At 41.3% G+C, this 25,856-nt stretch overlaps 1 protein-coding gene across 1 annotated transcript in view; it reads right to left on the bottom strand.

The window, feature by feature from the left end:
* The window catches only part of fam81b (family with sequence similarity 81 member B), a 42,072-nt gene extending 20,303 nt beyond the window's left edge, over positions 1 to 21,769 (bottom strand). The window contains exons 1-3 of the mRNA XM_060907818.1: positions 21,578 to 21,769; positions 21,125 to 21,243; positions 12,346 to 12,475 (exon numbers count right to left, since the gene is read on the bottom strand). Of these exons, the coding sequence (XP_060763801.1) occupies positions 12,346 to 12,475; positions 21,125 to 21,243; positions 21,578 to 21,769 (441 nt within the window). The remainder of the gene's footprint in view (positions 1 to 12,345; positions 12,476 to 21,124; positions 21,244 to 21,577) is intronic.
* Between the last annotated feature and the right edge of the window lie 4,087 nt (positions 21,770 to 25,856).

Below are 25,856 nucleotides of genomic sequence, written 5' to 3'. Positions count from 1 at the left end.
GAATGGGAGCGTTCATTTGTCTATGCAGCTGAAGTGCATGGGCCTAGAGCAGACAGAGCAATAACTGCCCCAGTGGAGTACAGAGAGGATCTGGAATGCCTGAAGAGGAAGTTTCACAAAATCTGCAATCCCCAAAGCAACAGAACGATGGAAAGACACAAGTTTCATCAGAGAAATCAGACACAAAGTGAACGCATTGAATCATTCATTAGTGAATTAAGGATCAAGGCTAAAAGTTGCCATTTTGGATATTTGATTGATGAGCTTATCTGCGAACGGATCGTGTGTGGCATCACTAGTGGCTCTTTAAGAAAATCTCTGTTGAGAGATTAAGCAAGTGAATGCTTGACAAAGCCATTTCAATCTGCCGCATTCATGAGATGATGGAATAAATTAGCAAGACGTTGACCACACGAGCCACCAGTGTTAATGCAGTAAGGCCAGTTTCAAACAGACAGCAACAGTCAAAACCCTGATCATTTTCTCCGACCATCACAAACTCCAGTAAATGTGAAAGTAGTCTTGTAGCTAAACAGGAAGTGACCAGCGTTTGGACAAAGATGACATAATTGCAAAAAATCACTACAAAATTGCTGCAAGTTTAAACCACAAGGCCAAAGTAATTCTAACAGAAAGACTCCCAGACAGTCTGTGCAGGAAGTGGCAGTGGATTGGCCCACAACATGCGAAGATGAAACATTTTATGTGGATTGTGTTGAAGCTGACAATTGTGTCGATTGTGTCAATTCTCAAGCAAACGAGAAAGACAAAGGATTTGTCACAAATACACATGAATGGCAAGCCCACTGAAATAAAAGTCGACACAGGAGCAAAATGCAATGTAATGTCACTGGAGATTTTCAAACAAGTGACTATCCATCCATTATTTGTAACCGCTTATCCTGTGCAGGGTTGTGGGCAAGCTGGAGCCTATCCCAGCTGACTATGGTCGAGAGGCGGGATACACCCTGGACAAGTCGCCAGGTCATTGCAGGGCTGGCGTGCCAAGCAGCTGATGGAGAAATCTCAGAGATGGAACTGATAGTTTTCTCAATCTCCTGAACTTCAGGAACATTCCCTCTGAGCCAACATTAGGCTCCCCTGCTGAATGTCTGATGTCACAACAGACATGCATAGTCATTCCTGTGAGTACCAAACTTCTGGAACCAGCCGTGAAGAGCGCCCAGCAAGTCTACACCCAACTCTTCAACAGAAGGCTTACTCTAAAGCACCACGACGACAAGTCGAGTCACTCACTACAGCCTTTAGCAGAGGGACAAGTGGTTCAAATGCAGACCACCAAAGGACACGACCAACTTTGGACTGTGAAGGAGATGAGCAAGGAGCCATGCTTCTATATCATCCACTCCAACAGGAAGACATACAGGAAGAATCACCGCCACATCCTTCCTGTTGCAGAGCCACCACAACCACAGTACCATACAGAGGATTCAGAATCCCAGAACACCGAACCCTCCATAATGGTCCGTGTTCCCCCATACCACAAGTACCAGAGCCAAATAGCATGCAATCACAACACATATCCCTTCTCTGGCCAACACCCACAGCACACTTCCTCACTGAGAACAGCAGTGCACAATATAGATCACGGTCAGACCGCATCACCAGACCAAACCCAAAATATATGCAGTAAATCTATAGATTGCCATTTGCAAAAAACAAACAAACAGACAAACAAACAAACAACCCCCCTCCTCTATTCTGTGTATAATGTGGTTTAAGTAATCAGCTACCAGTATATCAAGATGTAATGTATGCTGGATATTTCCTGGATAAGTTCTTTCACTTATGCAATTATGGTGATAGTATTATGAATAAGCCTACCTGTTAAAGTGATCCATTCATCCAACTTTATTTGCTGTTAGATGGTCTTAGATTTAACCAAGAATATAATTATTTGAAGTTTACTGAGGGGTTTTTATATAGTTTTAATTATTGAGGGGTGCTGAGCCATGGCCTAAATGTAAGAGACGGGGCTTTGGGACCAAGAGGTTGCTGGTTCAATTCCCTGGACCAGTAGGAATGGTTGAAATGCCCATGAGCAAGGCACCTAACCCCTCGCTACTCCCTGGGTACTGCAGCACAGCTGCCCACTGTTCTGAGTATGTGCTCACATCCCCAGATGGGTTAAATGCACAGAAAGAATTTCACTGTGCCCCCCCCCTCAAAAAAATAAAAAATAAAATAAAAATTGTAAAACAACATGGTAAGATAGAAATGTTCTGTAATGTTGATATTTGCCCAATGCCAAGAATATCAACATTTACAGTGGTGCTTGAAAGTTTGTGAACCCTTTAGAATTTTCTATATTTCTGCATAAATATGACCTAAAACATCATCAGATTTTCACACAAGTCCTAAAAGTAGATAAAGAGAACCCAGTTAAACAAATGAGACATACATATTATAATTGATCATTTATTTATTGAGGAAAATGATCCAATATTACATATCTGCGAGTGGCAAAAGTATGTGAACCTTTGCTTTCAGTATCTGGTGTGACCCCCTTGTGCAGCAATAACTGCAACTAAACGTTTCTGGTAACTGTTGATCAGTCCTGCACACCGGCTTGGAGGAATTTTAGCCCATTCCTCCGTACAGAGCAGCTTCAACTCTGGGATGTTGGTGGGTTTCCTCACATGAACTGCTCGCTTCAGGTCCTTCCACAACATTTCGATTGGATTAAGGTCAGGACTTTGACTTGGCCATTCCAAAACATTAACTTTATTCTTCTTTAACCATTCTTTGGTAGAACGACTTGTGTGCTTAGGGTCGTTGACTTGCTGCATGACCCACCTTCTCTTGAGATTCAGTTCATGGACAGATGTCCTGACATTTTCCTTTAGAATTCGCTGGTATAATTCAGAATTCATTGTTCCATCAATGATGGCAAGCCATCCTGGCCCAGATGCAGCAAAACAGGCCCAAACCATGATACTACCACCACCACGTTTCACAGATGGGATAAGGTTCTTATGCTGGAATGCAGTGTTTTCCTTTCTCCAAACATAACGCTTCTCATTTAAACCAAAAAGTTCTATTTTGGTCTCATCCATCCACAAAACATTTTTCCAATAGCCCTCTGGCTTGTCCACATGATCTTTAGCAATCTGCAGACGAGCAGCAATGTTCTTTTTGGAGAGTAGTGGCTTTCTCCTTGCAACCCTGCCATGCACACCATTGTTGTTCAGTGTTCTCCTGATGGTGGACTCATGAACATTAACATTAGCCAATGTGAGAGAGGTCTTCAGTTGCTTAGAAGTTACCCTGGGGTCCTTTGTGACCTCACCAACTATTACACGCCTTGCTCTTGGAGTGATCTTTGTTGGTCGACCACTCCTGGGGAGGGTAACAATGGTCTTGAATTTCCTCCATTTGTACACAATCTGTCTGACTGTGGATTGGTGGAGTCCAAACTCTTTAGAGATGATTTTGTAACCTTTTCCAGCCTGATGAGCATCAACAACGCTTTTTCTGAGGCCCTCAGAAATCTCCTTTGTTCGTGCCATGATACACTTCCACAAACATGTGTTGTGAAGATCAGACTTTGATAGATCCCTGTTCTTTAAATAAAACAGGGTGCCCACTCACACCTGATTGTCATCCCATTGATTGAAAACACCTGACTCTAATTTCACCTTCAAATTAACTTCTAATCCTAGAGGTTCACATACTTTTGCCACTCACAGATATGTAATATTGGATCATTTTCCTTGATAAATAAATGACCAAGTATAATATTTTTGTCTCATTTGTTTAACTGGGTTCTCTTTATCTACTTTTAGGACTTGTGTGAAAATCTGATGATGTTTTAGGTCATATTTATGCAGAAATATAGAAAATTCTAAAGGGTTCACAAACTTTCAACCACCACTGTATAGAGCCATTTATAGAGCCACCATTCCCATATGTGTGTTTTGTAGCAAGGTCACGCAACGTGCTGAAGGACTCTTTAGTTCGGTTATACAAGTAAACTCACTGAATGTTAGCTTAGCTCACCCAGTTGTTATATTCCTGATTAATAAACCAGCGATTTGTTCCAACTCAATGTGATCATTGGCTCACACACACACACACACACACACACACACCAATGAGCTACAGTTTTTCTAAGCCTTTTACAGGAAAAGGGAATTCACTGTGCTTATCAATGTGAGCATCAAATGTTTACAGATGAATTAGCACCAAAACTGGCAGAATTTTGTTGCACACACAATGTGACATGACCACATTTTTCATTGTTCCTTTTTTGAGCATTCCTTTTCTTTTCTTTTTTTACTTTTTTGAAACAATTATTTGTTTTACTGTCATATTTTCCACTGTCTTCCTTTTTGTCATGTTTTATCATTTGTATTTCGCAACATTGCAACCCACCAGCTGAGAAACATGGCTCTAAAGTGCAATATTTTTGGAGTTTAAAGCTTCTGGCCCTGTAGCAGTTAGAAGCGTGCATCAGGACAGGGATCCATATCTGTTCAAGAAGTTGTGAAATTGGGAAGTTTTTACTCTCATGCGAGTGGTAATGGGCTGTCAGAGATAAAGCTTGCGTGATAAAGAAACGTCATGTTGATTAATGTGGGAGCATATTGGGTTCTCACATGATGCAATGTGACTGGTTTACAGCATTCATTCTTGTTTATCCAGGTTAGTATCACTGTGGTTTAAATGACTAATACAGTTTATCTTTAGTAATTTAGTTTATATTAGAAAAAAAATAGAAAATATTCCGAGCAAGCACAAACAAAAATAATAATTGGATTGGATCCATCAAGAGGATCTACGGGAATGTGACATTGGTTGGAATTGTTTTGGCAGTGGGATTAAAACCAGTCTTGCGCATCCCTCTAGTAGAGGTCACTGAGTCCATCATTGAAAGATCCATCCATCCATCATCTATAGCTGCTTATCTTATTCTACAGGGTCACAGGCAAGCTGGAGCCTATCCCAGCTGATTATAGGCAAGAGGCGGGGTACACCCTGGACAAATCGCCAGGGCATCACACTCGCATTCACACCTACGGTCAATTTAGAGCCACTAATTAGCCTAACCTGCATGTCTTTGGACTGTGGGGGAAACCGGAGCACCCGGAGGAAACCCATGCGGACACAGGGAGAACATGCAAACTCCGCACAGAAAGGCCCTCGCCAGCCGCTGGGCTCGAACCCAGGACCTTCTTGCTGTGAGGCGACAGTGTTAACCACTACACCACTGTGCTGTCCACTGAAAGATCTAACTAAACAAATCGAGCTCATCAATCCACTTGGAACTGAATTACATATCTTTCCAGGGATGGTGTTGGTATGTACAGCTCTGTTGCTTTGTCTGTTTAGACATTTTATGTGGTTGTTTCTGGCTTTCACTGATTTGCTTCCCTTTCATTTTAAGTTACCTTTATGGTACCTTGGCAGTGCTCTTCCTTGATTTAATGTACAGGGTTAGTCAAAATTATGTTAACACTAATGGATTATTTTGCTCCTGAATGTGTGGTGCGCCGTGACCGTGAAACATGTGTCCGGGCTTTAAATGGTACTGTTCCTCAAACAGGTTGAGACCGTCCTGTAAATCATCTTGCACATATGATGTATGTTTTGTGAATAAATGGTTTCTATCATTTGTGTTCACATAATTTTGACTAACCCTGTATTTACATCATAGTGATTTAGTGTTCACTAATCACTGCATCCAATACATCAGCTGAGCTTTTCAAAAGGACAATGCGAACAGAGCAGTTCTCCAACAGAACTGAGTTATAGCATGTCTTAGGGTTGAGGCAGTTTAATAACTCACTCAGGTCAAAAATATGTGCCAAAATCTAGATGCAGTATACTGTAAGCAGCCGTATAGAGACCACGAGCCACCAGGGAGCTTTGTTAGGGTGCTGGATTGTATATATACACAGTTCCCTCTGAAAAGTATTCGAACAGCAAGTCTAATTGTTCTGGTTTCACTATATGAAGAAGACATTTGGTTTTGAGATCAAAAGATGAATATGAGACGATAGATCAGAATTTCATTTCCTGATATTTACTTCGAGATGTGTTAAACAATTTAGAAAATGGCACCTTTTGTTTGAACCATTTGTCAAGTGAATAAAAAATATTGGAACATGTGACTGACAGCTGTTTGTTGTTGCCCAGATGTACCCTGTTAGACTGACTGTTTAAACAATCAATAGCTCTGAATATTTTCTTTTGGTCTGAGCCTTTGGTTTCACCTGCGCAGACTGCAGTTGTTTATCAAAAGGACAAATGAACATGAAAATCAGAGAGCTGTCTGTGGGAGAAAAGCAATCCATCTTTAAGCCGAGAAAAGAATGAAAATCATTATTCATGCACAAGCATTGGGCTTTGCCAATACAACAATGTGGAATGTCCTGAAAAAGAAAGACACCACTGGTGTACTAACAACCAGGAGGAAAACAACAACAGTTGATGAAAGAATCATTGTGAAAGCTGTGAAAAAGATAACAAAACAGTGCCATCATCATCACCAACTCCACAGGGCAGGGGTGAAGTAATCACAATCCAGTGTTCAAAGAAGACTTCAAGAGCAGAAATCTGGAAACCATACCACAAAAGGCAATCCAGTTATCAGCAGTAAAATTCAGAAAGCCAGACTGGAATCCATCCATTATCTGTTGCCACTTATCCTGTTCTACAGGGTCGCAGGCAAGCTGGCGCCTATCCCAGCTGACTATGGGCGAAAAGTGGAGTATACCCTGGACAAGTCGCCAGGCCGACACAGAGACAACCATTCACACTCACGGTCAATTTAGAGCCACCAATTAGCCTAACCTGCATGTCTTTGGACTGTGGGGGAAACCAGAGCATCTGGAGGAAACCCACACGGCACGGGCGCAGATAGAGGGGGGGACAGGGGGGATTCGTCCCACCCAGATTTAAATTCACCTCGTTCGGTCCCCCCCACTTATAGGGAGGAAAAAACGTCTATGCTGTCTTTCTTTGCATAAGGCAAAGCTCACAGAAAAATCAAAAGACTAATTACCATTCGGTTTATTGAGGTGCACAGCAGTACATACATAGTTGCAACTGCGCAGACTGCACAGGTTGCGAGCTCGAGCTTGGTTGCTATGGTTACCCACAACAAGTTTGACAGGCATATCGGGGACAGCTCCTCCTAGTTCAGGACCCCAAAACGGCATGATGAAGGGTGCCAAAAGGCAGAAAACGATTGCATCGTTTTTTCAAAAAAAAAAAAAAAGACTGTAAGTAAACTGTGCCTTACTTTATCATATCACCTTGCAATTTTTTGATAGTCTGTTCAAAGTAATGTCGTAGTGAAAGTAAAATCGTACAGAGTAGAGAAGCCTTTCTGGTAGCCTCCTTCTTTCGGTGGTAGCCTGTAGATACAGTGCTCAGAAGGCAGTTTTAATGTTTAATCTGGAGTTCCCTGCCATAATTTCAGCGAGCATATTGTTTCATAAGGAAACTTTGCGAAGAGTTGTTGACTGACTGCCGCTCACGCAATACACAGGCATAGTTAGAAAGTCAGGATGCACTGGTTTACACTTTACACACACACACACGTAGCCCAGCCTCTCGCTATGTTTAACAGTTGGAACTTAGCGGTTTTAAAACTAGTTTTGCAGTTTTGCAATTTCTGTGCGTGATGATAATGTGTAAACTTTGGATTTCCATAGGCTATGTTAAAATGTTATCATTGTCCTGGCCTGCAGGTAGTTCCTGGTGATGGCAGTGATGGAGGTGAAATAATATGTATACACACTACCGTTCAAAAGTTTGGGGTCACCCAGACAATTTTGTGTTTTCCATGAAAAGTCACACTTTTATTTACCACCATAAGTTGTAAAATGAATAGAAAATATAGTCAAGACATTTTTCTGGCCATTTTGAGCATTTAATCGACCCCACAAATGTGATGCTCCAGAAACTCAATCTGCTCAAAGGAAGGTCAGTTTTATAGCTTCTCTAAAGAGCTCAACTGTTTTCAGCTGTGCTAACATGATTGTACAAGGGTTTTCTAATCATCCATTAGCCTTCTGAGGCAATGAGCAAACACATTGTACCATTAGAACACTGGAGTGAGAGTTGCTGGAAATGGGCCTCTATACACCTATGGAGATATTGCACCAAAAACCAGACATTTGCAGCTAGAATAGTCATTTACCACATTAGCAATGTATAGAGTGTATTTCTGATTAGTTTAAAGTGATCTTCATTGAAAAGAACAGTGCTTTTCTTTCAAAAATAAGGACATTTCAAAGTGACCCCAAACTTTTGAACGGTAGTGTGTATATATATATATATATATATATATATATATATATATATATATATATATATATACAGTGGTGCTTGAAAGTTTGTGAACCCTTTAGAATTTTCTATATTTCTGCATAAATATGACCTAAAACAACATCAGATTTTCACACAAGTCCTAAAAGTAGATAAAGAGAACCCAGTTAAACAAATGAGACAAAAATATTATACTTGGTCATTTATTTATTGAGGAAAATGATCCAATATTACATATCTGTGAGTGGCAAAAGTATGTGAACCTTTGCTTTCAGTATCTGGTGTGACCCCCTTGTGCAGCAATAACTGAAAGTAAACATTTCCGGTAACTGTTGATCAGTCCTGCACACCGGCTTAGAGGAATTTTAGCCCATTCCTCCATACAGAACAGCTTCAACTCTGGGATGTTGGTAGGTTTCCTCACATGAACTGCTTGCTTCAGGTCCTTCCACAACATTTCAATTGGATTAAGGTCAGGACTTTAACTTGGCCATTCCAAAACATTAACTTTATTCTTCTTTAACCATTCTTTAGTAGAATGACTTGTGTGCTTAGGGTCGTTGTTTTGCTGCATGACCCACCTTCTCTTGAGATTCAGTTCATGGACAGATGTCCTGACATTTTCCTTTAGAATTGGCTGGTATAATTCAGAATTCATTGTTCCATCAATGATGGCAAGCCGTCCTGGCCCAGATGCAGCAAAACAGGCCCAAACCATGATACTACCACCACCATGTTTCACAGTTGAGATAAGGTTCTTATGCTGGAATGCAGTCTTTTCCTTCTCCAAACATAATGCTTCTCATTTAAACCAAAAAGTTCTATTTTGGTCTCATCCGTCCACAAAACATTTTTCCAATAGCCTTCTGGCTTGTCCACGTGATCTTTAGCAAACTGCAGACGAGCAGCAGTGTTCTTTTGGGAGAGCAGTGGCTTTCTCCTTGCAACCCTGCCATGTACACCATTGTTGTTCAGTGTTCTCCTGATGGTGGACTCATGAACATTAACATTAGCCAATGTGAGAGAGGCCTTCAGTTGCTTAGAAGTTACCCTGGGGTCCTTAGTGACCTTGCCGACTATTACACGCCTTGCTCTTGGAGTGATCTTTGTTGGTCGACCACTCCTGGGGAGGGTAACAATGGTGTTGAATTTCCTCCATTTGTACACAATCTGTCTGACTGTGGATTGGTGGAGTCCAAACTCTTTAGAGATGGTTCTGTAACCTTTTCCAGCCTGATGAGCAACAGCAATGCCTTTTCTGAGGTCCTCAGAAATCTCCTTTGTTCATGCCATGATACACTTCCACAAACACGTGTTGTGAAGATCAGACTTTGATAGATCCCTGTTCTTTAAATAAAACAGGGTGCCCACTCACACCTGATTGTCATCCCATTGATTGGAAACACCTAACTCTAATTTCACCTTCAAATTAACTGCTAATCCTAGAGGTTCACATACTTTTGCCACTCACAGATATGTAATATTGGATCATTTTCTTCAATAAATAAATGACCAAGTATAATATTTTTGTCTCCTTTGTTTAACTGGGTTCTCTTTATCTACTTTTAGGACTTGTGTGAAAATCTGATGATGTTTTAGGTCATATTTATGCAGAAATATAGAAAATTCTAAAGGGTTCACAAACTTGCAAGCACCACTGTACACAAAATGGAATCATTTGCTGACAGCTCAGTCCCCCCCCCAGTTCAAAAATCCTATCTGCGCCCCTGCCACACAGGGAGAACATGCAAACTGCACACAGAAAGGCCCTCGCCGGCCGCTGGGCTCAAACCCAGGACCTTCTTGCTGTGAGGTGACAGTGCTAACCACTACACCATCGTGCCGCCCCCAGACTGGAATTTGCAAAGAAATACATAGATGAGCCACAAACAAGATTAACTTCTACCAAAGTGATGGAAAAGCCAATTTGTGCAGAAATAAAGGATCAGTTCATGATCCAAAACATATAAGCTCATCACTCAAGCATGATGGAGGTAGTGTCACTGCTTAGGCTTGTATTGCTGCTTCTGGAATGGACTCACTAATCTTTATTGATGATGTAATTCATGATGGTAGCAAAAGAATTAATTCAGAAATCTACAGAAACCTTCTATCTGCTAATTTACAGAGAAATGCATCCAATCCAACTCAGAGGAACGCCATCATGTAGCAAGACAATGACCCAAAACACGCTGCCAACACAACAAAGGAGTTCATCAGGGAAAAAAGTGGAAGGTTTTAGACTGGCCAAGTCAATCACCAGACATTAACCCAGTTGAGCCTGAATTTACCTCCTGAAGAGGAGACTGAAGGGAGAACACCCCCAAAACAAACAACAACTGAAAGAAGCTATAGTACAAGCCTGGAAAGACATCAACAGTTTGATGTTAGTGGATCACTGTCTTGATACAATAATTGCAAGCAAGAGATATGCAACCAAATATTAAGTGTTATTTACTTTTAATTTACTGTAAGGCTATCTGTTCCAATACTTTTGCCTATTTCTGGCCCACTTTTCACTTAAAATTTGAGTGGTCTGCCACCAAAGATACCATGTTTTAAACTGTTTAACACATCTGTAAACATCAGGAAATGAACACTGAAATTCTGATCTATCGTCTCATATTCATCTTTTGAGCTCACAAGAAAATGTCTTCAGTGTAATTGGCCTTGCCATTCCAATACTTTTGGAGGGGACTGTGTATAGAAACGACTCTGTGATGAACAGATGTGTTTTAGGCTGCAGGGTTTCTATTTCACATATTCTTTAACATACTGTCAACCAGAACTATTGGCACCCTTCACTATCCCTTCCCCCACCCCAAGCAATATGAGAAAATACAACCCTGATTGAAAAAAATTGGGATGCTGTGTAAAACATAAATAAAAACAGAATGCAATGATTTGCAAATCCTTTCTGACTTATATTCATTTCAATACAATATACAGACAAGATATTTGATGTTCAAACTGACCAACTTTCTTGTTTTTTTTGTAAATATAAACTCTTTCTGAATTTGATGCCCGCAATACATTCCAAAAATATTGGGACATTTGCATGTTTACGACTGTGTTACACCACCTTTTATTTTAACAACACTCAGTAAGCATTTGGGAACCAAGGACACTAATTGTTGAAGTTTTGCTTGATGGTCCAGGGTCTCTGTGGTTGTATTTTGTGCTTCAAAATAATTTTTATTTATGTTTTACATAGTGTCCCAATTTTTTTTGGAATTGGGTTGTAATATATTACAGGCTTAAATTTGTATGTGTGGACATCATCTTCAGTTTAGACCACAGGTTTTCAGTTAGGGTTTTCTGAGATGACACTGAGATGGTATGGGCACATTCTGAGAAGAGATGCAGAGCATGTGGGAAGGAGAATGTTGAGGATGGAGCTTCCAGGCAAACGAAAACAAGGAAGGCCAAAGAGGAGATACATGGATGTGGTGAGAGAAAACATGAAAGTGGCAGGTGTGGTAGAGAAGGATGTGGAAGACAGGGAGCAATGGAGACGAAAGATCTGCTGTGGCGACCCCTAATCGGGAGCAACCAAAAGACGAAGAAGAAGAAGATCAGTTTTCAGAAGAGTAGCACTAGTCACAATGCATAGCCAAAAATATTTTTCTCTAGTCTGTTCAGAATGCATAATTCAGACTGTAGTTTCAGTAGCAAATTTCCAGTGTTGCCTTTTGTAGTCTCTCTTTTATCATGCAGCCCATTCATACTGCTATTTTCCCCCCAAATTGAATTAAATGTTGATTGGTAAGTCTAAGCCTGTGCAAGCTCTCTCCTTTGTTTTGATGATGATGAGGATGATGATGCATTACAGATATTTTGATGCATGGTATCAAATCATGGGAAAAGTACACTTAGCTAGTAAGGTTTTACACACCTTTAGGAAGACTGACTGCATTTACTGCTGTGTTTCTCATCCTGGCTTCTTACACAAGGCAAGGTTTCAAAGTACGGTATCCTGAACTTCATCAAAATTTTTGTAATACATTTTAAAATAATGCATTTTCATATGAATTCATAATGTCTAACCTTGAGCTCCAGGTCTCTGAGCCTGAGCTCAATTGCAGAATGCATCTCAGTGACTTCCTTCTGGAGCTTCAGGATTTCCTGTCCTCCAGCCCTGGCATCTGCAGACAGCTTGGCTATGGTGGCATCACACCTAGTAGCGCAAAAACAGCCTTAGATTAATGGTTCAAGAGACAAAGGGTTTCATTTTTCAAAGTGTGCATAAAACAAGTACTAAATTTGTGTATAAGACCCGTCCATACACACAAGCAAATTGGTATTTATCACAATTGTGTATGCACACCTGCAAGCAATAGACATAGATAAATCCCACACATTCTAAACTGATGTGTTTGTGCATGGCCACACTCATTTGCATGAAGAAACACCCTCAAATCACCATATGTGTAAGAAAAAGAAAAAGAACAAAGAAAAAAAACCTTCCCAAGCACATAGTTAGTTAGGAAATGCCAGTACCTTCTCCAGTTTCTCTTTGAAATGTACATGTAGCTATGGGGTTGAGGTCAGGAGAGTTGGTTGGCCAGTCAAACACAGTAATATCATGGTCAGCAAACCATTTGGTGGTAGTTTAGGCACTGTGGGCAGGTGCTAAGCCCTGCTGGAAAAGGAAATCGGCATCTCCATAAAGTTTGTCAGCAGATGGAAGCATGAAGTGCTCTAAAATCTCCTGGAAGATGACTGCATTGACTTTGGACTTAATAAAACACAGTGGACCAACACCAGCAGATGACAGGGCACCCCAAATCATCACAGACTGCGGAAACTTCACACTGGACTTCAAACACCTTGGATTCTGTGCTTCTCCACTCTTCCTCCAGACTCTAGGACCTTGATTTCTAAATGAAATGCAAAATTTACTTTCATCTGAAAAGAGGACTTTGGACCACTGAGCAACAGTTCAGTTCTTTCTCTCCTTAGTCCAGGTAAGACGCTTCTGACATCATCTCTGGTTCAGGAGTGGTTTGATATTAGGAATGAGACAGTTATAGCCCCTTTTCTGAAGACGTCTGTGTGTGGTGGCTCTTTCTGCACTGACACCAGCTTCAGTCCACTTCTTGTGAAGCTCTCCCAAGTTCTTGAATTGACTTTTCTTGACAATCCTCTCAAGGGTGCAGTCATCGCCGTTGTCTGTGCACCTTTTCTAACCAGCCTTTTCAGCAATGACCTTCTGTGGCTTCCCCTGCTTGTGGAGGGTGTCAGTGATCATCTTCTGGACACTTGCCAAGTCAGCAGTCTTCCCCATGATTGTGGTTGTGTGTACTGAACTAGACCGAGAGATACATGGTATTTATACTGCTTTACTCAAACTTAAAATGAAATACTATAATATTTTGAGCTTTTTTGCACTGTGGGCCATAATTATCAAAATTAAGAGAGGAAAATGTTTGAACATTTTAGTTTGTGTGTAATGAGTCGAGAATATATGAAATATTCACTTTCTTAAACAACTGATGGAAAATAGTCAACTTTTTCCTGATATTCTAATTGTTTGAGATGCACTAGTATATCTGGGACAAAGAACAAGCAGAGCAAACACACACACACACACACACACACACACACACACACACACACACACACACACACACACACACACAGAGCCATGTTAATAGTAACTTGTTCTTGGCTGCAGGAGTGGAACCCAATATGCTCTTCTGCTGTTGCATGCCGAGATGCTTTTCTGCTCACCACAGTTGTAAAGAGTTGCTATGAGCCACTTCCTGGCAGCTCAAACCAATCTGGCCATTTTCCTCTGACCTCTCTTATCAACAAGGCGTTTGTTTCCACCCACAGAACTTTCGCTCATTCAATGTTTTTTGTTTTTCACACCATTCTGTATAAACTCTAGAGACCGTTGTGTGTGAAAACGCCAGGAGATCAGCAGTTTCTGAAATACTCAAATAAACCAGTCCAATAAACTCAAATAAATCAGAGGACAAAGAACAGGCAGAGCAAATAAACACAAATATATCCATATTTATGCTGCATGATGGCAGAGATAGTGTTGCGAACTCTCAGCTCCACCAGCTTTGATTTTATGCTGAGCTCAAGCTACTCTCTGTGTAGCTTTTATCTCTGTACCCTTAACAGGTTTCCTCTCATTGTCCAAAAATATGCCAGCATGTGCCCTGCAATGGACTGGTGTCCCAACCATGGTGTAGACTCATCCTTCATATCAGTAATTAAGGCAAAGTACAGGTAGTCGTCGACTTACGACTGCGTTTGGTTACGACTGACTGATCTGGTCGTAAGTCGGCCTATGTTAAATGAACGTAAGTATATTGTGATGTGTAATGATATTGTAATCATCTTAAAGTCTTATTTTATCAACATTTTCTTATTTCATTACCTTGGCTCATTATTTAGTTTAAGTCAAACACTGCATACTACACTGCGTACAGTACAATTTGTTTAATATGTGCAAAACAAAAAATACGAAATACAGGTGTGAAAAATAGAAAACATTTTAGTTTGAAACATACCAAAATACAAATGTAAAACATAGCAAAATACAAAATTTAGTGACCGCTGGCATCACTGGTGCTTGGCTGTGGGTCGTCTACGTCATCATCAGCTGTTGCAGCACTCGGGCTGGCGGGAGCATTTGCTCGTTTCATAAACCAGGAGCTGGGGTGGAAACTGTATGACGGAGTGCGCGAGGGTGCGCGAGAGAGACTGCGCATGTGCCTGGAGCTGGGGTGGAAACTGTATGACGGAGTGTGCGAGGGTGCGCGAGAGAGACTGCGCATGTGCCTGGAGCTGGGGTGGAAACTGTATGACGGAGTGCGCGAGGGTGCGCGAGAGAGACTACGCATGTGCCTGGAGCTGGGGTGGAAACTGTATGACGGAGTGTGCGAGGGTGCGCGAGAGAGACTACGCATGTGCCTGGAGCTGGGGCGGAAACCATTGTACGCAGCGAGAAGCGCTGTTGGGAGTTGGGGCGGAAACTGTCGTACGCTCAGCTAGCTCAGCTGGGAAACACTTGCCAGTCATAACCAGACGGTCGTAAAGTTGATCGGTCGTAAGTCGCATAGGTCGTAAGTCGACGACTACCTGTACTACATTAAGGGGCGGTCACACAGCACTCCGCGTCTATATCGCGTACAAAAAGATACAAAAATCTGGTGGACGTGGTCGTAAGTGCTAATTTTTGGTCAATTTTGGCTTTGCCGTGCTTTGTACGGGGTATGGCCGTCGGCGGCTGTTTCACTGCTGCAGCACTGCCTAAGCACAGCTAACCAAGTCCAGCCACGCACCCAGATGTTCCGTACCACCCTCCTCCTCCTCCTCCTTCTTCTTCTTCTTCTCTCAGCAAGGATATGTTGAGCCTGTATCAGTTGGTTCTGTTGGTGCTGGAGCATTAAGATGAGGACATCACAGCGTTGAGGGTTCATGTTCACCCCTTGACATCTAGACTGCAAGTGCCGAGGTCTCAGAAAATTACGGTATTTATACATGCCGCAAATCAGAAGTGATGCAGAAGTGATTAGACAGTGATCAATCGAATTTAGAACTTGTTTGAGACGTCGTTTAACGGGCTTAGACAGTGCTATGTACGCGGAAAAATCCATTTCTCAGTGATAAGCCGCTAAACACACGCTATATCCCGTGATACCAACGCGTAACACCCGTCCGATGACCGTGCTCTGCCCGTGATAGACCGCCAAACTTTCGCGTCTTACCACGTCTCCCCAAGTTTTAATAACGGCCGGGACACTGATTATCACGTGTTTTTCACGTGTGTTGCACGTCTTTACCACGTGTGCCGGCCGTGGTTGTCCGCGGTCTAAAGTTTTGAGCAGTCCAAAACTTTTTACCGCGTCCGACGCCGTTCCGATTTTCCCCTGCGTCCTGTCACGTCTGTATATCGACTGTAACACGTCTTAACTTCGACATCAACACGAACAACATCGTCTGCTTCACGGGAGAGCACTTTTTGACGGGTTTTGGCCGTGATAAAGCCGTAAAGCGCTGTGTGACCGGGCCTTTAAATATTGTGAGAATCTTATGCATTGTTTTTGGTGGACTATAAGAACTGCAGCACAGAGGAAAATGTCATATCTGTGCGTAGTGTGGATTCCTTATTTCAGAGACAAGGAAAATCTCCCCCATCTTTCCATGATATTTAAAATGACTGTCTTTATCAATGTCAGATTCATTTGAATAACTGCCTGTAACTGGTCTATAGCTGAAATCAATGCATTGCTTGCTTATAGAGGTTCCTGTATACAATCCCTGCCACTTAAATTGTACAGATAAAGTGTGCAGTTCCTGCATGGATCATGAAGTCCTGCTGCTATGTACTGAATTATCTCAGAGGTTATCTTAAGGTGCACACACTGCACCATAGTTCTTGTCAGATATATTACACTGCTGCTTCGATTGATCTTAGGTTAAGTGCTTGTACTTTTGCTTCCATGAGTAATGCCTCTGTGCTATCCTTCATTCCAGCATTTCCCACACACTTTTAGGATTTTCCATGTAGATGGTCGTCCTAGCATGGCACTTGTGCCTCATTGCTTGGGCATACTTTTAAGTTTTTCATGTTTCATCCAGGAAAGCACATTTGACACTATATAGACTCCTCCCACACTTTTTCTGGAAATTTGATTTTGTACAAAGCGCTTCAAAGTCTTTTAGGTATGGAAATGGCAGCTTCCAGTTCTCCACTCGCCTAGCCTATTGCACCACCTGGATAACTGATGACTGATGGGACATATTTGTCAATTGCTTAGATATACAGTGGTGCTTGAAAGTTCGCGAACCCTTTAGAATTTTCTATATTTCTGCATAAATGTGACCTAAAACATCATCAGATTTTCACACAAGTCCTAAAAATAGATAAAGAGAACTCAGTTAAACAAATGAAACAAAAATATTGTACTTGGTCATTTATTTATTGAGGAAAAGGATCAATATTACATATCTGTGAGTGGCAAAAGTATGTGAACCTCTAGGATTAGCAGTTAATTTGAAGGTGAAATTAGAGTCAGGTGTTTTCAATCAATGGGATGACAATCAGGTGTGAGTGGGCACCCTGTTTTATTTAAAGAACAGGGATCTATCAAAGTCTGATCTTCACAGCACGTTTGTGGAAGTGTATCATGGCATGAACAAAGGAGATTTCTGAGGACCTCAGAAAAAGCGTTGTTGATGCTTATCAGGCTGGAAAAGGTTACAAAACCATCTCTAAAGAGTTTGGACTCCACCAATCCACAGTCAGACAGATTGTGTACAAATGGAGGAAATTCAAGACCATTGTTACCCTCCTCAGGAGTGGTCGACCAACAAAGATCACTCCAAGAGCAAGGCGTGTAACAGTCGGCGAGGTCACAAAGGACACCAGGGTAACTTCTAAGCAACTGAAGGCCTCTCTCACATTGGCTAATGTTAATGTTCATGAGTCCACCATCAGGAGAACACTGACCAACAATGGTGTGCATGGCAGAGTTGCAAGGAGAAAGCCACCGCTCTCTAAAAAGAACATTGCTGCTCATCTGCAGTTTGCTAAAGATCATGTGGACAAGCCAGAAGGCTATTGGAAAAATGTTTTGTGGACGGATGAGACCAAAATAGAACTTTTTGGTTTAAATGAGAAGTGTTATGTTTGGAGGAAGGAAAACACTGCATTCCACTCACATCAAAACTGAATTCAGGTGTCAGATGTCTCACCAAGCAGCGTCAAAATACAATGAAATCCTGCAAAAGTCACATGAAAAGGAATAGGCCTACATTTAGGCTAAAAAACAGTGTTCTATTCATGTGAAGATATGAAAGGAAATTGGATCCTAACATGGAAAAGACATGGAAGTAGGCCTACGTTTTGGCTATGTCCAACCTATGTAAATAGTTACTGAAAAAGTTGTGTTCTATTCATGTAAAAGCAAAAATGAAAGGAAATATCATAAGTGTTGTTTTATATGGCTTGCTCTGTAACATGCTAGCAGTTAATAAAAATTTGTTGAAGCTACATCACCCCCCTGTTATGTGCATCTTTATTTATTTATTTATTTATTTATTTATTGGGGGGGGGGGACTTTTTTCCCCATCAGCCGGGGGGGACGACACCTCCCTGAAATGAGTTTCTGCAGGTTGGGATGTCTGCCAGCATAAGAACCTTATCCCATCTGTGAAACATGGTGGTGGTAGTATCATGGTTTGGGCCTGTTTTGCTGCATCTGGGCCAGGACGGCTTGCCATTATTGATGGAACAATGAATTCTGAATTATACCAGCGAATTCTAAAGGAAAATGTCAGGACATCTGTCCATGAACTGAATCTCAAGAGAAGGTGGGTCATGCAGCAAGACAACGACCCTAAGCACACAAGTCGTTCTACCAAAGAATGGTTAAAGAAGAATAAAGTGAATGTTTTGGAATGGCCAAGTCAAAGTCCTGACCTTAATCCAATCGAAATGTTGTGGAAGGACCTGAAGCGAGCAGTTCATGTGAGGAAACCCACCAACATCCCAGAGTTGAAGCTGTACTGTATGGAGGAATGGGCTAAAATTCCTCCAAGCCGGTGTGCAGGACTGATCAACAGTTACCGGAAACGTTTAGTTGCAGTTATTGCTGCACAAGGGGGTCACACCAGATACTGAAAGCAAAGGTTCATATACTTTTGCCATTCACAGATATGTAATATTAGATAATTTTCCTCAATAAATAAATAACCAAGTATAATATTTTTGTCTTATTTGTTTAACTGGGTTCTCTTTATCTACTTTTAGGACTTGTGTGAAAATCTGATGATGTTTTAGGTCATATATTTATGCAGAAATATAGAAAATTCTAAAGGGTTCACAAACTTTCAAGCACCACTGTAATTCCTCCTATTCTGAAGGTTCATGGATCCCTTACACAGCCTGGTAGTAGTCCAGTTCCTTCAGTCCTGCTCATGTTCCTTCTTCCCTCCTGGTCAGGTGCTCATAACAAATTTCTCATAGTAGTTGTGAATCAGTGTTTTCATGCAAGTTCACACTTTTAAACCTTGAGGTCATTACATCACAGAATGTCACAGGTGTGAATTACACACAGTGATTACATTTTCCCAACATTCAGTAGAACTGATGAAGCATCTCAGGTGAGTGGTAAAATCTCATCTCATTATCTGTAGCCGCTTTATCCTGTTCTACAGGGTCGCAGGCAAGCTGGAGCCTGTCCCACCTGACTACGGGCAAAAGGCAGGGTACACCCTGGACAAGTCGCCAGGTCATCACAGGGCTGACACATAGACACAGACAACCATTCACACTCACATTCACACCTACGGTCAATTTAGAGTCACCAGTTAACCTAACCTGCATGTCTTTGGACTGTGGGGGAAACCGGAGCACCCGGAGGAAACCCACACGGACACAGGGAGAACATGCAAATTCCTCACAGAAAGGCCCTCGCCGGCCACTGGGCTTGAACCCGGACCTTCTTGCTGTGAGGCAACAGCGCTAACCACTACACCACCGTGCCGCCCGAGCAGCAAAATATACTTGCATTTCAAACCATCAAGCCTTTTGACCACAGGGCTTCTAGAATTTTCTTTCAGTGCCCCATCAAGCTGTTTATGAAGGTTTTAAATGTCTATTATAGGAGATAACCGCTGCCAAATGCACAAAATTTACAGAGAAACAGGACAAGAAAATTCTTCTTCATACAATCGAAGATAAGCACTTTGCTTCTCAGTCGATTTTTTTTTGTATTATATTGCAATTTGCTTTCACAACTGTTCCTTAGTAGTCTGAGAGAGGTGTAGACAAATAGGGACTTTTGTACACATATATTATATGGCGGGGCAGCACGGTGGTGTAGTGGTTAGCGCTGTCGCCTCACAGCAAGAAGGTCCTGGGTTCGAGCCCCGGGGCCGGCGAGGGCCTTTCTGTGTGGAGTTTGCATGTTCTCCCCATGTCTGCATGGGTTTCCTCCGGGTGCTCCGGTTTCCCCCACAGTCCAAAGACATGCAGGTTAGGCTAACTGGTGGCTCTAAATTGACCGTAGGTGTGAATGTGAGTGTGAATGGTTGTCTGTGTCTATGTGTCAGCCCTGTGATGACCTGGCGACTTGTCCAGGGTGTACCCCGCCTTTCGCCCGTAGTCAGCTGGGATAGGCTCCAGCTTGCCTGCGACCCTGTAGAAGGATAAAGTGGCTAGAGATAATGAGATGAGATGAGATATTATATGGCCAAAAATGAGTGGACACCTGACCATCACCCCCATATGTGATTCTTCTCCAAAGTGTTGCCAAAAAATTGGAAGCACACAATTGTCAAGAATGTCTTTGTATGTATGCTGTAGTTTTAAGATTTCTCCTTACTGGAACTAATGGGTCTAGCTCAAACCTGCTCCAGCATGACAGTGCTCCTGTGCACAAAGCAAGGCCCATGAAGACATGATTTGCCAAGGTTGGAGTAGAAGAACTTGAATGGCTGGAACTGAGCCCTGACCGCAACCCCGCTGAACACCTTTGGGATGAACTAGAATGCCGACTACACCTCAAGGCTTCTTGCTTGATATCAGTGCCCGACTTCACTAACGCTCTTGCAGCTGAATAGGCACGAATCCTCATGGTCAAGCTCGAAATTCTAATGAACAACCTTTCTAGCACTTTGGAGGCTGTTATAGAAACAAAGCAGGGACCAACTCTATGTTAATGTTTTGGAATGGGATCTTCAACAAGCACACATGGCTGTAACGGTCAGCTGTCCACATACTTTAGGCCATATAGCATATGTGTGTATTGTACATGACTGTTAACATTGATATATTGCTTTTTAAATTTTTTATTGATACCTGGCAACTCTACCCCGAAGATCTCCAACCACAGCCAAGTTCTTGTGATCCAGGCTTTGAACCGCAAAAGTTGTCCCTGATGCTATACTGTCCCTCTGAACAATCTGAGCCTCCAGCACCTAAGAGTAACAGTTGAGTTGTTATTACACAAGTACGAGTAGTACCTAACTAACTATAATTTGTGAGAACTATCACTTTGCTAAATAAATTGGTTTGAAAGCAATCTCACCCCTTTTGCAACCAACGACACATAAACACTGATTTATGTACTTAATCTACTTTTATGCATTTTCAAATTTTTCTTTGCTAAATCACAACTGGAGTGAGAAATTGTAGCAATGTGACCTAAGCCATGTTCTCTTCCATTTGGCAAATGTCCCATTTCTTCATTAGTTCATAAGAAAGTGAGTACAGACTCAAATTCTACTTTAACTGTCAGTAGATATGGTATACCTGAATGTCCTTGCTGAGCTGTTTGACAATATTTGTGATGATGTGTATGTGGTTTTCGAGAAGTTTCCTTGCAGATGCCTCCATCAAAACAGATCCCTGGGTGGCATGCAGGCTTTTGACCACATCCTCTTTGACCTTGAAGGCCTTCTCTAGCAAAGTGGCCAGGGTTTGTTCTGGTCTGCTCACCTCCATATGATTGCCTTTGTGAACAGGCAAAGTTTACTTTCATCATTTACAATGAAGCATTTAAAACCATGGTTAATATTCTGGTTAACTGTTATGAAAGGAAACTTTTAATGTTGTGGTTTAACTTGATAGATAGATAGATAGATAGATAGACAGATAGATAGATAGATAGATAGATAGATAGATAGATAGATAGATAGATAGATAGATAGATAGATAGATAGATAGATAGATAGATAGATAGATAGAACCCCAATTCCAAAAAAGTTGGGACACTGTAAACTGTAAATAAAAACAGAATGCGATCGTTTGCAAATCATCGAAATCCTATATTTCATTGAAAATAGTATAACGACAACATATCAGATGTTTAAACTGAGAAATTGTATTGTTTTGTGAAAAATATATGCTCATTTTGAAATTGATGTCAGCAACACGTTTCAAAAAAGTTGGGACAGGGGCATGTTTACCACTGTCTTGCATCACTTCTACTTTTAACAATACTCTGTAAATGTTTGGGAACTGAGGAGCTCAGTTGCTGTAATTTTGAAAGAGAAATGTTGTCCATTCTTGCCTGATATACAATTTCTTTTGATCAACAGTTCAGGGTCTCCTTTGTCATATTTTGTGCTTCATAATGCTCCAAATGTTTTAAATGGGAGACAGGTCTAGACTGCAGGCAGGCCAGTTTAGCACCCGGACTCTTTTACTACAGAGCCATGCAGTTTTAATATGTGCAGAAAGCAGTTTGGCATTGTCTTGCTAAAAGAAGGACGGCCTTCCCTGAAAAAGATTTTGTCTGGATGGCAGCATATTGCTCTGAAACGTGTTTATATCATTCAGCATTAATGATGCCTTCCCAGATGTACAAGCTACCCATGTCATGTGCACTACTGCACCCTCACTGACTTTTGAACTGTGCACTGAACAAGCCGGACGGTCCCTCTGCTCTTCAGCCTAGAGGATGTGGTGTCCATGATTTCTAAAAAGAATTTCTACTTTTGATTCATCAGACCTCGGGACAATTTTCCACTTCACCTCAGTCTATCATAAAAGAGCTCGGGGGCTGTTTCTGGATATTGTTTATATCTGGTTTTAACTTCCATTTGTGGATGCAGTAATTAACTATTTTCATAGACGATGGTTTTCTGAAGTGTTCCTGAGCCCATACAGTGATTTCCACTACAGACACGTGTCTGCTTTTAATACAGTGTCACCTGAGGGCCTGAAAATCACAGGCATCCAATGTCAGTTTTCAGCCTTGTCTCTTGCGTACAGAGATTTCTCCAGATTCTCTGGATTTTTTAATGATATTATGTACCATAGATGATGTGATCCCCAAATTCTCTCTCTCTCTCTCTCTCTCTCTCATTATCTCTAGCCGCTTTATCCTGTTCTACAGGGTTGCAGGCAAGCTGGAGCCTATCCCAGCTGACTACGGGCAAAAGGCGGGGTACACCCTGGACAAGTCGCCAGGTCATCACAGGGCTGACACATAGACACAGACAACCATTCACACTCACATTCACACCTACGGTCAATTTAGAGTCACCAGTTAACCTAACCTGCATGTCTTTGGACTGTGGGGGAAACCGGAGCACCCGGAGGAAACCCACGCGGACAACATGCAAACTCCACACAGAAAGGCCCTCGCCGGCCATGGGGCTCGAACCCAGACCTTCTTGCTGTGAGGCGACAGCACTAACCACTACACCACCGTGCCGCCTGATCCCCAAATCCTTTGCAATTTAATATTGAGGAATGTTATTCTTAAATTGGTGCACTGTTTGCCCACGCAGTCTTTCACCGAGCAGTGAACCCTTCCCCATCTTTACTTCTGAGAGACTCTGTCTCTCTGGGATGCTCTTTTTTATTCCCAATCATGTTACTGACCTGTTGCCAATTAACCAAATTAGTTTTTTTTTTTAGCATTACACAACTTTTTCAGTCTTTTGTTACCGCTGTCTCAACTTTTCTGAAACATGTTGCTGACATAAAATTCAAAATGAGCATATATATTTTCAAAAAACAATAACATTTCTCAGTTTAAACATTTGATATGTTTTCGTTGTACTATTTTCAATGAAATATAGGGTTTCCATAATTTATAAATCATCACATTCTGTTTATATTTACAGTTTACACAGTGTTCCAACTTTTTTGGAATTGTAGTTGTACATACATACATACATACATACATACATACATACATACATACATGTGTTTTTTTTAAATAAAAGCAAATAGTGAAAAATTCATGCCAGTGTCTAATGGGATATTATTATGAAATATTTATATTTATGAGATATTTTCAATAATAGATTACATTATATGTGTTGGCCGAGAAACATGCTTCACATGGTGAGGATTTGCCATTTTACATATAGATATAAGAACTACAGTTTTTCCTAACTTGTGTGTTCTTTTTTCATGTATCTCAAATCGTGTATATGACAAAAGTTACAGCATTTAAAACCCAAATATTTGTGTCATTTTGCCTGTTTCTAGAACTCATTAACAGCAACATCTGAGGGTTTTTCCCAGGCTGCCACACATATTTTAATAGTTACAATTAGAGAGTCTGGCAGGCTCGTCTAAATCTGAGAGGCACAAAGTGTTCGGAGAAATGTTTCTTTTAAACTCAGTTAAATCTGTGAACAACCCTTGAGGACCTCCACAAATCACATAAGTCATTGATTAGCTGCTGCCATGGTGTGATGCTGATGAGCTCAACGCATTAGTGCTTCTTTTATTTATTTAAAAAAATTTTTAATAATGGCCTAATCAAATAACTGAAAGGTCATGAATTAAACATGGGTCACAACGTAATCAGTGTCAGAGCAATGAAGCCAGACAACTTGATTTCAAGGTTTTATTAGCACCCTGATCCTGGTATTTCCCTGCATACTCTTTATAGTTGATTGACACAATGACTGTTCAAAATCTTATGTCTTATATATTATTCCAAGTAATTACACAGTAGTAAAATATGAGTCTAATATGCATGTAAGGAAATCCTGATAAAAAAAAATGTAATTTAATTTACAGTAAAAATGTGTCAGATTTTATTTTTCATCATAAGAATTAAAAAATGACCAAATACTGTATGATAGCCCTGTGATGATCTGGTGACTTGTCCAGGATGTACCCCGCCTCTCGCCCATGGATAGGCTCCAGCTTGCCCACGACCCTGCACAGGATAAGCGGTTACGGATAATGGATGAACGGATGAATGTCTTGCATTTTCCTTCATGATATAAATACTCTAATAACTTGTCTGCTCACCCTTATAACTGGCTCCTGGCCTTTTCTTTTCTTTTAAACAGTGGACTATTTTTGTGGATTAATTTCCCCTTTTATTCTATACAAAAATCATGGTCAATAGAAACATTTCCATTCAACTGAAACAGTGTAAAATTTTCAGTTTTAATTTTAATTTCAACATACCATCCCAACTTTTACAGATTTGGGGTTTTAAATACAAACAGGAAGTGATCATTTGCAAATCATGGAAACACTGTATTTCATTGAAAACAGTACAAAGAGAACATATCAAATGTTGAAACTGAGAAATTTTATTGTTTTTTGAAAAATTTGAATCAGTAAAATGTTTCAGAAAAGTTGGGACGGGGCACGTTTACCATTGTGTTGCATCACCTCTACTTTTTGAGCATCCATCCATCCATCCATCCATCCATCCATCCATTATCTGTAACCACTTATCTTGTGCAGGGTCGTGGGTAAACTGGATCCTATCTCAGCTGACTATGGGCAAGTGGCGGGGTACACCCTGGACAAGTCACCAGGTAATTTCAGGGCTGACACAGAGACACAAACAACCATTCACACTCACATTCACACCTACGATCAATTTAGAGTCACCAGTTAACCTAACCTGCATGTCTTTGGACTGTGGGGGAAACTGGAGCAGCCAGAGGAAACCCACACGGACGCGGGGAAAACATGCAAACTCCGCACAGAAAGGCCCTCGTCGGCCACTGGGCTTGAACCCGGACCTTCTTGCTGTGAGGCGACAGCGCTAACCACTACACCACCATGCCGCCCCACTTTTTGAGCATTTATTCACAATTTC

Source organism: Neoarius graeffei, chromosome 24 (assembly GCF_027579695.1).
Source record: "Neoarius graeffei isolate fNeoGra1 chromosome 24, fNeoGra1.pri, whole genome shotgun sequence".
Taxonomy (NCBI): Eukaryota; Metazoa; Chordata; class Actinopteri; order Siluriformes; family Ariidae; genus Neoarius; species Neoarius graeffei.
This window is presented reverse-complemented; position numbering and strand designations above follow the sequence as displayed.